The 15,258-nt window shown below is 39.0% G+C and overlaps 1 protein-coding gene across 1 annotated transcript in view; it reads left to right on the top strand.

Moving 5' to 3' along the window:
* Positions 1-15,258, top strand: part of Erc2 (ELKS/RAB6-interacting/CAST family member 2) — an 898,378-nt gene that overhangs the window by 358,134 nt on the left and 524,986 nt on the right. The window contains 1 exon segment of the mRNA XM_060390770.1: positions 5,988-6,155. Within this exon segment, the coding sequence (XP_060246753.1) occupies positions 5,988-6,155 (168 nt within the window).

Below are 15,258 nucleotides of genomic sequence, written 5' to 3' on the forward strand. Positions count from 1 at the left end.
TCTCCCCTTTCTGAGGACTGTTGATCAGCCAGCCTTTACTGCATTCCTACAGTATAGAAATCACTGAATTAGAGGCCGCAGAAAGCTCAGTAATAAAATACAAACACAATAGCAAAAATTTATTGAGTGTTCCGGGTGCCAGGCACTGCACTAAGTTTTTTTCTTCTGTTATTATTTAATCCTCAAAACAACTAGATGAAGGAGGTACTTCTATTATCTTCATTATTCATCTCACACTTTATTCATGCAGAAGGGCTAAGGGTGAATTCACGGTCACTGCTGTGAGTTGGTTGGATGTGTATCTACAATGCAGTCCTGTGAAGAGCTGTTTACTTGAGCACTCGCTTATCTCTCCATTGACCTCAATGCCATGGGCTTCAGCAATCCTTCATTTTTTATTCTCATTCTTTCTCTTTACCAAGCCATGGCATCTAACTCACATATTGATTTCTAAAGATTCTGACCCTGCTTCCTTTGAGCTTTGTCCTTGGGTCTATTCTTTTTTCCTTTCTTTCAATATGGAGTGAAAGAAGAATGAAGGTAGAATTTAGGGTCCTATGTGTAGAAAGAGTAAAGGAGAACAAGGACTTTTCATTTTTCCCAGGTTCATGGTGATGTGGAAAACATGTAGTTTTAAGGTTCCTACATCTTATCAAATCCAGAAGTTATGGTAATAGTTTCTGAGTGGTTTAAGGCATCATACTCTTTTTTTTTTTTTCAAGCCCTGTTGGGATTGAGTATTGCTGGAGGAGTTCCTGCCTCTCACAGACCCTTGAAATTCCAGACATTCAGAGGTTCTGATATCTTGCAGCTCCACCATCCTCTAAATGGAGCCTCTAGATGTCTAAGGAATGCCAGAGAATTGGTACTGCATCAGCAGGAAGTGGTGTGCTGTATTAGGGCACATGCTAAAATCCCAGACTTCATCTTTCTGCAAGAGGCCTAAAAATCCCAGTCTTTTTCCCCATTCAGGAAAGAAAACTATTGGATGTGAATGAAATCAAGTGGTTACCACCACAGCAAGTTTTGGGGTTTGAGGTTATTTCGGTGTTTGTATCATTGGAAGCTGTATATGTTATGTATCCTTCCAACTTTGAAGCTGTCTTCTCATTTGAAAGATTGTGAGTTGAATCAAATTCAATTAGACCCTTAACCAAGTCTGCTGTTAGGAAAAACAAACAAATGGAAGGATTTTGGATGTGGAATAAACTATCTTGGGAACATTTGTGAACATTCTAGTTTCATTCTCTTTTAAAGCTGTCTTCATAAAGGCATGTTTGTTTTATTCCTGTAGAGTTGTCAAGTAAGATGCAAGCAGCATTTAGCCTATGAACATTTTCAAATGGTTCCTTTTTTATCAAGTATTTTTCTCACAAGTGTTGTTGTCATTATAAGATTGACACAAACCGCTTGATTCTTAAAATTATTTCTGGCACATTAAGTGGCACTTGGTGTTTTGTCGCAATCTTGAAACTGTTTCTGAAGGCCCACATAAAATATGGCAGAGAGGTCAGGAACCATTTCTTTAGAAATTTTAGAAGAACACCTCACTGTTGTAACTGGTTGTAATTCCTGGGTGCTGACATGAAGATTAATAATGCTTTACTCTGATTTTGGCAATTTTTTTTTTTTGCCAATTCCATTGCCACAGTCCTTCCCTTTCAAGTTCTTACCTGGAACCTAAGTGATAACAAATGTTTTTGTTTTTTATTTTATACTGCCAGATAAAAAGTTAGTTTTTCATATGTTACATGTTTTGTGAACATACACGCACAGAAACACATATGGATACGGACAAACTGACACGCACAACTGGATCCAAAGGAGATGAGAAATTCTCCTAAAATGGAAAGCTGTTACTAGTTTAAACATTAGGTAACTAGGTCTCATGTGGTTAAATGATATGGGAAAAGTGGGAGTTCAACCATATGGGTCTTTGTGTATTGATTAAATCATATAGTTCTCATTTTCTTTTCTTTTTTTTGGGGGGGGGGTGATAGCATTCTTTGCTTTGCCAAGTATTATTATTGAGTTAACTGCCAAAGTTTAAGAGAATGTGTCAAAGGCTCTTAAAATTATTTGCTGTCGGGTGAAGGGACAAAGAAAGGTATTTCATATTCACAAACAGTTCATTTTTTTTTTATCTTTCTACCTGATGTTGGGCCATGACTAGACAGGAAGGCTCTCCTGACTTTATTTTTTTAAATAATGCACACTGTTGGCAGATATTAGCATGTTAGTAAGGTCAACTTTCATCCACTCATTGATACCCATTTTAGAACTACACATTTGAATTTTTCATAGGATATGCGCTTTCTTGCCCGTTCTTCACTATCTTTAAACTTCTGTGCATCAGAAGGCCAGCGCACCTGCTTGTGGTTTTGCACCATCTGGAAGTTCAAGTTTGACTTTAGAAATGATGTCATACTTGCTTACTGCAAGCTGAGCTAATGTTGGTTGAGAATTGGATGCAGTTCAGGTCAATGTTTTTTATTTTATTTTATTTTTTTAAAAAGACCGTCAAGTTTCTTTCTTGATTCTGGAAGACTGTACAAAGCTTTAAAGATAGAGTGAAGGTGATTGAAGGGCATGATCCAAATTCCTTTGAAGTTAAGTTCATGCCTTATAGCTCATGGAAAATAAACTCCCAAGCAGAAGACCTCAGCTGGCACCGGCATCCTCCTGCCATGTTGAGTTTGGCTTTTGTGAATAGTATGTTGATCACAGCCATACTTGCTCTCTATTTTAGTTCAGGAAAAAAATACACCCATGGAGGGGCTTGTTTTTAATCTTTTCTGGGCTCTGGACAGTTCAGCAGGGCACTGCCAGATCTCAAGTGGTGAGAAAGTACCACGAATGTTATTTGTATCATTCATCATTGTGGAGTGCCTTCTTCTGAATGCTCTCCACTTCAGTTCTTGGCCTCACACATCACAGTGTTGATGGTAGGTATTTCCTTTTGATCCACACATAGACCATCCTGCTTTGATGGTGAGTTGAACATTTCTTCTCTGAATCTTACTAAGTCCATGTGAAAATACCTATGATTGATTATAACTGTTTCAAATGACAGATATAATAGGAAGAACTATGTCCTGATATTTCCCAAGGAGCTGACCAAATGATCTTGCTTCTAAGATAAAGTGAAAGCCACATTTTTATTACTAGATAAGAAATCCCCAAAAGAAGTGTGGGCAGTGTTCTGTTTGATGAGTCACTTCAGAATCTGAGATGCTGAGGCAGAAGCTAAGAGTGTTTATTCAGGAAGATATGAGCATCTGAATCCTCACCTCCTTGTTTCCTGCTAGCACCTATAACCCATGGCTGATGTGTAAGAAGAGGCTTGAATGTCATATGTGAGGAACCTGCAATTCTCAGTCTGATCACAGAATGTCAGCCCTCTCTAGTTATTCAGACAGAGTTGCTCTGCCTTATGGCCCCATGACATCACTCCTTCATAGGCATCCCCAGATCCATTTTTTTTTTCTGGGGCAGAAATTATAAGAACCTTTCATCTTTTAGAACATGGCTTCACACACACACACACACACACACACACACACACACACACACACCATTTTTGAAAGAGCTAAGCAAAGAAGATTCTAGTCTTCTTTGTCTTTAATATTATCCTTTCCTGGTATAGTCTGCACAAGGCAAATCCTACTTTTATTGCCACAAAGTATCAGGCCTTTAAAGTTTAGAACCTGTGGCTAGAGATTGGGTAAGGAAAGGCTTACTTGTCCTGAACTTCACAGCTAGGTAAGAGCATACCTGGGCCCAACACATGTCTTTTCAATGTTCCAAGTTGCTTCTTCACTGTGTCCTCATAATACTCATGGTATTTTTATTTTGCATTATTATGATATTCTAGTGGGCTGCACTTTTTAATTTTTAAATCTCTACTGTGCTATATGAAGGCGAGATCCTCAGCACAAGCTGATAGGAACACAGTAGTCTTCTGCTTGTTGCTGCATCCTTTGTTTCCATGACAATCACTTGTCACCCTTCTGCCTGGTTATTTTAACATTTTTACTCCTTGTGGTTGATCTTGCTGGTAACTGTTGTTTTTCTGTTGTGTTCATAGTATCTCCTCACAGCAATTGAACAGTATCAAAGACAGACAGAAACATCTAGGTGCCATCATTTATGTTTGCTCAAATGGTAGTACACTAGTTTTAGCAAAGATTCTTAGTCTTTTCTTAACATCCAGTTGAGAAAATAAATACCTTAGGAGGGAGGTATTAGATGTCATTTTTTCAGCAAAGAAATTTTTAGAAATTTGTAGGTAGTTAATGATTAATGGCAGTAAACCATCATATAATGTGTCATGGTTGTTCTTAGAAACTGGCCTAGTATGCATTCGTAAACACGGATGAGAATGTGATGTAAACTGATAAAGGAGAATCTGGAAAGACGAAATTAATTTTAAATGATTTTCATATTCTTTGTATCATTGATATTTGTATTCTTGATACTTTGCTGATTTTCTTCTATGATGTGATCTGAGTAGTCCAGTCTAGAGATAAAGCTTACCCCGTGTATCCAGAACGTTAAATGTTAAATTACACATAAGGCTTGGAGCTGGAGCGATGGCTCAGGTAAATACTTGCCATGCAAACCCGAGGACCCGAATTTAGAACCCCAGCACCTAGGGAAAAGCCAGAAGTGACAGCATGCGTCTATAATCACAGTAATGGGGAGGCGGAGCCAGGAGGATCCCTGCGGGCTGGTTGGCCAGTCAATATATCTGAGTTGGTGGCGAGCTGCGGGTTTAGTAAGATACCATGTCTGAAAAAAAATACAAGCCAGGGTGCGGAGCCGTTAAAGATGTCACTTGTGGACTCCTCATGTTCAAACACACATGTGCATCTTCACATACAGGTGCACACAGTCACAGGAAGATACACCACACATGAACACACAAAAATACACAAAGTTTATGTTTTTGTTTTTGTTTTTTTTCCGTTAACTAATAACATTTGAAAAAATGGGAGTTTTGATTTTCTGATGTTTGGGCTCAGGTAGAAAGAGAAATCCTTTTTTTTTTTTTTTTTTTTTTTTTAAGTGTTTGGAAAGCAGTCATCATCCAGCTTGAGAATGGCTGTTTTGTTCCTTGGCAGCATGGCTTCCTCGTGGCCCCATGCATTTTTCTAATTTAGCAGTTTCTCTGCGTGACTATCTTGTGCATCCATATGTTCCTTGTGTTCTTGGAAGATCCTGTGAAGCACGAGCCATGCTTTCCCTCCCAGGGATCTCGCATGGAAGAATTAGAGTGCCTTGTTCACCTCCCTGAGCAAACACACTGTTTCCCGTGAGCAGGGAAACAACCATCAGAACATATTACTATTTTGCAGTGCCTTATTTTACAAAAACTCTGTAGAACATAAGTATCACGGTTCAGCTATTCGAACAGCAAGGCATTATGGTATATTGTAGGCTGTTAAAATGCGCCGAGGTGACCTTAAAATGATTTGTTTATTCTTATTTTATGTGTATGGATATTTTACATGCATACCATGTGCATCTAGTGTCCACCAATGTCCACCAGAAAAGAAAGTTGGATCCTTCAGAGTTAACAGCTTGGAGATGGTTGTCAGCCACCATGTGGGAACCAGAATTGGACCTGGGTCCTCAGAAAGAGCAGCCAGCTGGTTCATAACCATTGAGCCATTTCTCTAGCCTCCACCAAGATGTCTTAGAACAGAGAACTAGTTGCACTGTGCTCAGGTGCTCTCTGCTGCCTCCCTATTCAATGATTATTGACAACCTCTTTGAATTTAGTGTTGTTGGTTGTTTGTCTGAGACAGTTTCTCTGTGCAGCCCTGGCTGTCCTGGACTCACTTTGTAGACCAGGCTGTCCTCGAACTCACAGGTATCTGCCTGCCTCTGCCTCCAGAGTGCTGGGATTAAAGGTGTGCCACCACTATTTGGAACTGAAAACCTCTCTGTAAAATCAAAACCTTCCGTCTTTGTCCTCACTTCAGGTAGATGCACTGAGATTACGGCTGGAAGAGAAAGAATCTTTCCTCAACAAGAAAACAAAACAGCTGCAAGACCTTGCAGAGGAGAAGGGGACCCTCGCCGGAGAGATCCGCGATCTGAAAGACATGTTAGAAGTAAAGGAAAGGAAAATCAATGTTCTTCAGAAGAAAGTGAGTAGCTGATAGAACCCCTTCAAACTGACAGTTTTCATCGCATATATGTTGGATATTTCAGAGAGATCCAGGGCTGTGGAAGATAAAGCATCTTTTTAAAATTTAGATTGGAATTATCAACTTTTTACTATTACTTAATTTACTACTGGTTGTATCATTTTTTTTTTTTAGCATGACCCCTGCAATTTCTATTTGATTACCCAAGAGCTAAATGGAGATTCTTAAATTTTTTTTTCCGTCTTAAGCACTGGAGAATTATACAAATTTATATACAAATCTAAAAATCTTACCTGTGGGGGTAACAGAAGGTCGCAGTTCAGTGGTGAGAACATTTGCTTAACGTGGTCTGAGTTTAGTCTCTAGCAACGGAAAGATAAATACACGAAAAATAAAAAATCCAAAGTGATAATTTAATTTTTTTCATTATGAAAGTTAACTAGTATTTTTAGGGTGTGAGTCTTTATGATGTATTTCAGATATACTTTGTAGTTACATAAAATTTGGTTGATTACATTTTGTTGTCTTTATCCATTCTTACTGATAAAAACAAACAACAGACTGAAGAACTCATAAAGAGTAGATATTTAGTTTCTTTCAGAGGCTCAAAAGCCCTGGATCAAAGTATATGTGGTTTGGTGTCTGATAAAGAGCTTCTTTTTGCTTCCAAGGTGGCGCTGTATCACTACACTCTCCTACAGGAATAAGTGATTTATTCACGCATGATGTTGGGAGGCTGTAAAGGCTGAGCCAGTACCCTTTTGTTCTTTTATAAGGCTATTAATCCCACATAGAAGGTCACAACTCTCTTGACAATCATTTCCTAAAGGCTTTACCTAATAATACAACCAGACTGGTGGTTAGTTTTTAATATACCTCTGCTGAGTATCACACCCAGACCATAGCTGTAGCCAAATCCATGTGGACTATTTTGGGAGTTGTATAGTCACATATGTAAATGTTCCATTTTTATTTAGTTAGAATCAGTGGGGAGACTTTACAAACAGTTCTACCAAAGTAATCCAATAAGAGGCTCAGCCTCATCAGAGCCCCTCCTCTCTTCCTTCTTTGAGTGGTCACCTATTTCATTCCTAATTGTGGATCTTGATTTTGTGACATCATTATAGTTTACTTTGGAGAATTTGCATTGTCTGTTTATGTACACTTTTTGGTACCCAGCATTTTTCTTGTTGTTGTTGTTGTTATTTCTAAGAGGCCAGCAAGAAGAAGAACTGATTCACAGCCCTCCTGTCCTATGAAAATCGAAGTGCTAGAACTGTATAGGTCTTTCTGAATGGTGGGTAGCTATTGTGGAAGCTCATGGCCTTGTGGTGCTGGCAGTTCAGGTGCACGGGATACCCAGCTCCTCCTTGTGGTGTCATTTGTCACCATCCTTCACCTGGATTGTATCCTCATTACCCTAGATGTTTTCTTACATCTACCCTTGTGGTTCCTATACTTTGTTCTTAGCATGGAAAGTAGAATTTCCCTTTAGATCCCCCCAAATTGAAGTCACTCTCTGATCAGAACTTTCTTGTTTCAACCCGTTGTATAATTTATAGGTCTCAGTAGAAATGAAAACTTGGAGACTTTTGCTCTTAGATTGGGAATGTTAGGATAGTGATAGTAGATTATTAAGTCAAGGGGGCCCAGCATAGCTGCATAGGTCACCATGCAAGTGGTTCAACGTTCACTGATGCTAACAGGTGGAAGTTCTTACAAAGGTCAGAAAACCCTACTTAATTTGGCTCCTGACCTCCGAACCTCCTTCTTTTGCTCTTGTCATATCAGAAACTGTTGACTGAGTATTTTTATGTAAAGACATACATGCTCTCTCATAGTACTGACATTTTAAGGGATGTTAGCTTTTATAGAGCACTCGTTCTAAATCCATTGTGTTGTCCACTTGTTGAGCTTATCAGTTGAAATGTGCTAAGTATGACAATTATCCTATATTTTAAATATTTATCATGAAAAGTAGAATGTGAGAGCACTCCACAGTAATTTATATGAAATTTTTGGGGTAGATTAGTTACATAAAAATACTGCTAAAATTATTGTTACATGTATCTTAATGTCTATTGAGACTGTTAGGAAGGATAAAATTATATGTGTTAATATCATTGTGTGTGAAACAGACAGAACAGCTGTAAACATCCACATAGTTCATGCCTTTGCTTCTTGAGCATCTCTGTACAAAAGGCACTTTATTATAGACCTTGGTCCCTCCATATGAAATAGCATGTGAATATTCCAATTTCCTCTGGTTTGCCTGTACAATTTTAGTTTTCTAAATAGAACTTATCACCATCTGGAAAACATATGCATTTTAAAAGTTTCCCATTGACGTTACCAGAATATAGATCTCAGGATGTAAAGCTTTATTTTTTTTTTCCACTGTGGTATCTCTAGCACGTAGTAGGCTTGTTTCCTCAATAATCATTTGTGAAATGAATGAATGAACTTGCTCCAGAGTTAAGAAAGTGAACAGGAACATTTTTTTAGTTAAGGTCAGGCTCCTCTGTCATCACCTATTGTCAGAAAAACCTCTGCCTGCCAGGTTGACTGGGGAGTGGGCTCTACAAAGATGAAGAAGGCAGTTGACACTCATGTGTTCCTGTAGTCTGTGATGTGCTTATTGATGAATTCCTAAGGCACTAGACCCCTTACCTCCGAGGCTTCTGCTGCTCATAGAAGACAGGAAAGTCTCTTCCTGTCCTCTATTCCTGTCCTTTTATGCTTGACCAAAAACCTGAATGGTATACTGGCTTTCATCTTACAAACAAATTAAAGTTCCATCAAATCACTGTAACTTTACCAGTGAGTTTAAAGGCTTTTGTGTAGATCTCTCATGAGAATGGTTATTTGATTGATTGTATTGCTAATTTATGTATGTTAAGATATTTATGGACAAGGACTTGGTTGGTGGAATCCTAACTTGAAGTTCTAGGTAATAAATAAAGATGATTAGAAGAGAGACCTGGATAGAGACAAGTAAGCAGCCTTGAAGGAGGTGGGGGCTGGTTGGGAGGTGGGCCCAGTTACAATGGCAGCAGAAAGAGCGTGTTCTAAAGATTCAGAAGAAGATTGTGTCAGTTTCCACCAATGTGACAAACTCCCTCAAAAATCAGGCTGAAGGAGGAAAGATTTCCTCTGGCCTATAGTTTCACAGGTTTCATTCCATGGTTGGCCGGTTCTGGTGCTTGAGTCTTGAGGTGAAGCTGAACATCATGGTGGCTGGAGAGTGGGTCAGACAAAGCTACTCATCTCCTGACAGCTCAGGAACAGAGAGCAAGGAGGGCTCCAGGGACCAGTAGACCCTTCCAGCCCTTGTGTTTAGTGACCTACTTTCTCCATCCAAGCTCCACTTCCTTCTGTTCCTACCACTTTCCCAAATGCAGCCAGCTGGAGCCCAGGACTCTATTTAGCACATAACCTTCAGGAACATTTTAGATCTTAGCCATGAGAGAAAAGGTTTCATTTCAATCCCTAGCAGTGAATGAGAAGCAAACTGACATCTGCTGAGAATAAGCACACTGCAATGAGTGCTGAGTTTCCCATCACAAGCACTGTTTCAGTTACTTTTGACTGTAACGTAATGGCTTCAGTTCAAGAACTGCATGAAAAAGCTAAGGAATATTTTGGTTTATGATAAGCTTGCCCAAGGTCATGTAACCTAGGTACAAGATAGTGTGTGTGTGCGCACACAAGCACACACTTGAAAAAATAGAATAAATTGGATAATGCAAATTGAGTAAAGAAACTTCCTTTTTCCTTTGACCTTAATTTGTACGATGATGACACTGGGTGTGGAAGTGAGATGAAAAAGAATATCTCAGTTCATAATATGCCAGGAGCAGAGACTATATGTTCTTGTTCTTGAGTACTGAGAGCAATAGTCATCAGTAAGATACTGAGATGACACTTCCAGAATCTAGGTAACATGTAGCCTCTTTAACTGATGTGCATATTGTGTAGAACTTTAAACTTCCCCCTAGTAGGCAGAAGCAAAGGTTTGAGTACAAATTTGGAAGTTGTAAAATCGAGAGCAGCACTATTTATGTATTCTAAGTCCTTTAGGCAATATGTTTAAATTATGAACTTATTGGACTTGGAAAGTTAAAGGGGTGTATCATCTTCACAGTATTATTTTTTCTTTTTTGCATATGTGTGGGGATAGTCCATGGGCATGTGCATATGCATGGTCACATGTACATGAAGATGTGCATACATGTGTGCTCACGTGTGCAGAAGTGCAAGGATGACATCAAGCCTCTTCCTTCCTTGAGGGATTGCCATCTTAGAGATTGAAGCAGAGTCCCTTGCTTTAGCTCGCTATTCAACTGTTCTGCCTGCCCTTTGTGCTCCTATCCTCTGGGTTGAAGCTGGGCTACAACAGCTTTCTGGACTTTGCCTGGGTTCTCAGCCAAACATGCATGGCTTTTACGTGAATTCTGTGGATCCTATCTCTGGTCCTCATGCTTGTATGGCAAGTACTTTGTCCATGAAGACACATGCCTAGCCCAGATTTCTCTTTGATTGTCTACTAATATATTTGGAGAGGCAATGCCACCACTCCTTCACTATAGTGAAGGAGCATGATCTGTTATAACTGTATAGTGACTAAGAAGTTATCTTCTATCCCAGATCTCTCCAAGACTTTATACATGAGTGGGTGTTGGACTTTGTCAAATGCTTTTTCGGCATCTAAGGAGATGATCATGTGGTTTTTCTCCTTCAGTTTGTTTATATGGTGGATTACATTAATGGATTTCCATATATTGAACCACCCCTGCATGCGTGGGATGAAGCCTACTTGGTCATGGTGGATGATATCTTTTATGTGCTCCTGGATTTGGTTTGCAAGTATTTTATTGAGTATTTTTGCATCAATGTTCATAAGAGAGATATATCTGAAGTTCTCTTTTTTTGTTGGGTCTTTGTGTGGTTTAAGTATCAAGGTAAGTGTAGCTTCATAGAATGAGTTTGGTAATGTTCCTTCTGTTTCTATTTTGTGGAATAGTTTGAAGAGAATTGGAGTTAGCTCTTCTCTGAAAGTCTGGTAGAATTCTGCGCTGAAACCATCTGGCCCTGGGCTTTTTTTTTGGAAGGGAAACTTTTGATGACTGCTTCTATTTCTTTGGGGGATATGGGACTATTCAGTCTTTCTACCTGATCTTGACTTAATTTTGGTAGATGGAATCTATCAAGAAAATTGTCCATTTCGTTTAAATTTTCAAATTTTGTGGCATATAGGCTTTTGTAGTAAGACCTAATGATTGTTTGGATTTCCTCAGTGTCTGTAGTTATGTCCCCCTTTTCATTTCTGATTTTGCTGATTTGGATAGTTTCTCTCTGCCTTTTAGTTAGTTTGGCTAAGGGCTTGTCTATCTTGTTGATTTTCTCAAAGAACCAGCTCTTGGTTTCATTGATTTTTTTGAATAGTTTTATTTGTTTCTAATTGATTGATTTCAGCCCTGAGTTTGATTATTTCCAGCCATCTGCTCCTCTTGGGTGTATCTGCTTCTTTTTTGTTCTAGGGCTTTCAGTTGGGCCATTACGTTGTTTGTATGCGATGTTTCAAATTTCTTCTTGGAGGCACTTAGTGCTATGAGCTTTCGTCTTAGCACTGCCTTCATTGTATCCCATAAGTTTGGGTATGTTGTGCTTTCATTTTCATTGAAGTCTAGGAAGTCTTTAATTTCTTTCTTTATTTCTTCCCTAACCAAGCTGTCGTTGAGTAGTGAGTTGTTCAGTTTCCATGTATGTGTAGGCTTTTTGCTGTTTCTGTTGTGGTTGTGGTCCAGCTTTAGCCAATGATGGTCAGATAGGATACAAGGGATTATTTCAACCTTCTTGTATCTGCTGAGGTTTGCTTTGTGACCAACTATCTGGTCTATTTTGGAGAAGGTTCCATGAGGTATACTCTTTTGATTTGGGGTGGAAAGTTCTGTAGACATCTATTAGGTCCATTTGATTTAGGGCCTCTGTAAGTGCCCTTGTTTCCCTGTTTTGCTTCTGACTGGATGACCTGTCCCTTGGTGAGAGTGGAGTCTCCCATTATTTTTTTTTAATTTTTATTAGTTACACTTTATTCACTTTGTATCCCCCATAAGCTCCTCCCTCCTCCCCTCCCAATCCCACCCTCCCACCCCCTTCTTCACGCATGCCCCTCCCCAAGTCCACTGATACAGGAGGTCCTCCTCTCCTTCCTTCTGATCTTAGTCTATCAGATCTCATCAGGAGTGGCTGCATTGTCATCTTCTGTGGCCTGGTAAGGCTGCTCCCCCCCCCAAGGTGTTGGGATCAATGTGTGATTTCAGCTTTAATAATGTTTCTTTTACAAATGTAGGTGGTCTTGTATTTGGGGCAAAGATGTTCAAAATTGTGATGTCCTCCTGTTGGAATTTTTCTTTGATGAGTAGCAAGTGCTCTTCCTTATCTTTTTTGATTAATTTTGGTTGAAAGTATATTTTATTAGATATTAGGATCGCTACCCCTGCTTGTTTTCTGGGTCCATTTGCCTGAAAAACTTTTTTCCAGCCTTTTACTCTGAGGTAGTGTTTATCTTTTTTGCATAGGTGTATTTTTGGATGCAGCAGAATGTTGGATCCTGTTTCTGCAACCATTCTGTTAGTCTGTGTCTTTTTATTGGAGAGTTGAGACCATTTATGTTGATAGATAATAGTGACCAATGACTGTTAGTTCCTTTTATTGTGGAGTTGGTGGTCTTACTATGATTCATTGCTTTTTTTTCTTCTAATTTATGTTGGGAAATTATCTGTATCCTATATTTTCTTTGGTGTAGTTGTTTTCATCAGATTGGAGTTTTCCATAGTAAAGGCAATACACAGCAAGCCTATAGCCAACATCAAATTCAATGGAGAGAAACTTAAATCAATCCCACTGAAATCAGGGACAAGGCAAGGCTGCCCATTGTCTCCATACCTCTTCAACATAGTACTTGAAGTCCTAGCTAGAGCAATAAGACTACTAAAGGAGATCATGGGGATACAAATCGGAAAGGAAGAAGTCAAAATATAACTGTTTGAAGATGATATGATAGTATACATGAGCAACCCCAAAAATTCAACCAGAGAACTCCTTCAACTAATAAACACCTTCAGCAAAGTGGCTGGATACAAAATCAACTCAAAAAAATCAGAAGCCCTCCTGTATACCAAAGACAAAAAGGCCGAAAAAGAAATTAGGGAAACAACACCCTTCACAGTAGCCACTATAACATAAAATACCTTGGAGTGACTCTAACCAAGCAAGTGAAAGACCTTTTTGAGAAAAACTTCACATCTCTGAAGAAAGAAATTAAAGAAGATATCAGAAGATGGAAAGATCTCCCATGCTCATGGTTTGGTAGGATTAACATAGTGAAAATGGCCATTCTGTCAAAACTAATCTACAGATTCAATGCAATTCCCATCAAAATACCAACACAAGTCTTTACAGACCTTGAAAGAAAAATTATCAACTTCATATGGAGAAACAAAAAACGCAGAATTTCCAAAACAATCCTGTACAACAACAGATCATCTGGAGATATCTCCATCCCTGATCTCAAGCTGTACTACAGAGCAATAGTAATAAAAACTGCATGGTATTGGCATAGAAACAGAAAGGAGGATCAATGGAACCAAATAGAAGACCCAGAAACAAACCCACACACTTATGGACACCTGATTTTTGACAAAGATGCCAAAACCATACAATGGAAAAAAGACAGCATCTTCAACAAATGGTGCTGGTCCAACTGGATGTCTATGTGCAGAAAAATGAAAATAGATCCATATTTATCACCCTGCACAAAACTAAAGTTTAAGTGGATCAAAGACCTCAACATAAAACCAAACACATTTAATCGGTTAGAAGAAAAAGTAGGGAAGACCCTAGAACTCATTGGCACAGGAGACAACTTCCTGATCAGAACACCAACAGCACAGGCTCTAAGAGCAACAATAAATAAATGGGACCTCATGAAACTGGAAAGCTTCTGTAAAGCAAAGGACACTGTCATCAAAACAAAAGGACATCCTACAGACTGGGAAAGGATCTTCACCAACCCTTTATCTGACAGAGGGCTAATATCCAGTATATATAAAGAACTCAAGAAGTTAAAAAGCAACAAATCAAGTAATCCAATTAAAAAATGGGGCATGGAGTTAAACAGAGAACTTTCTGTAGAGGACTGTAGAATAGTAGAAAAACACTTAAAGAAATGCTCAACATTTCAACATTTCAACATCCTTAGCCATCAGGGAGATGCAAACCAAAACGACCCTGAGATTTCACCTTACACCCATCAGAATGGCTAAGATAAAAAACTCAAGTGACAACACATGCTGGAGAGGTTGTGGAGAAAGGGGAACCCTCCTCCATTGCTGGTGGGAATGCACACTTGTACAACCACTTTGGAAATCAATCTGGCGCTTTCTCAGACAAATAGGAATAGTGATTTCTCAAGATTCAGCTATACCACTCCTAGGCATATATCCAAAAGATGCTCAAGTACACAACAAGGACATTTGCTCAACCATGTTTGTAGCAGCTTTATTTGTAATAGCCAGAACCTGGAAACAACCCAGATGCCCTTCAGTTGAGGAATGGATTCAGAAATTGTGGTACTTTTACACAATGGAATACTACTCAGCAATTAAAAACGAGGAAATCATGAAATTTGCTGGCAAATGGTGGGACCTAGAAACGATCATCCTTAGTGAGGTATCCCAAAAGCAGAAAGACACACATGGTATATACTCACTTATATAGACTTATAAGATAGGATAAATATACTGAAATCTATACACCTAAAGAAGATAAACAAGAAAGAGGACTCAGGATAAGATGACCAATCCTCACTTAGAAAGACAAATGGGATGGACATTGGATGTAGGAGAAAACAAGTAACAGGACAGGAGCCTACCACACACGGCCTCTGATCCACCTACCAGTGTATCAAAGCAGATATTAAGACTCATAACCAAACCATTGGCAGAGTGCAGGGAATCATATGAAACAAGGGGGTGTTAGTAAGACCTGGAGAGGATAGGAGCTCCACAAGTACCAAATATACCAGGGCACAGGGGTCTTT

This window comes from Meriones unguiculatus, chromosome 9, assembly GCF_030254825.1.
Source record: "Meriones unguiculatus strain TT.TT164.6M chromosome 9, Bangor_MerUng_6.1, whole genome shotgun sequence".
Classification (NCBI taxonomy): Eukaryota; Metazoa; Chordata; class Mammalia; order Rodentia; family Muridae; genus Meriones; species Meriones unguiculatus.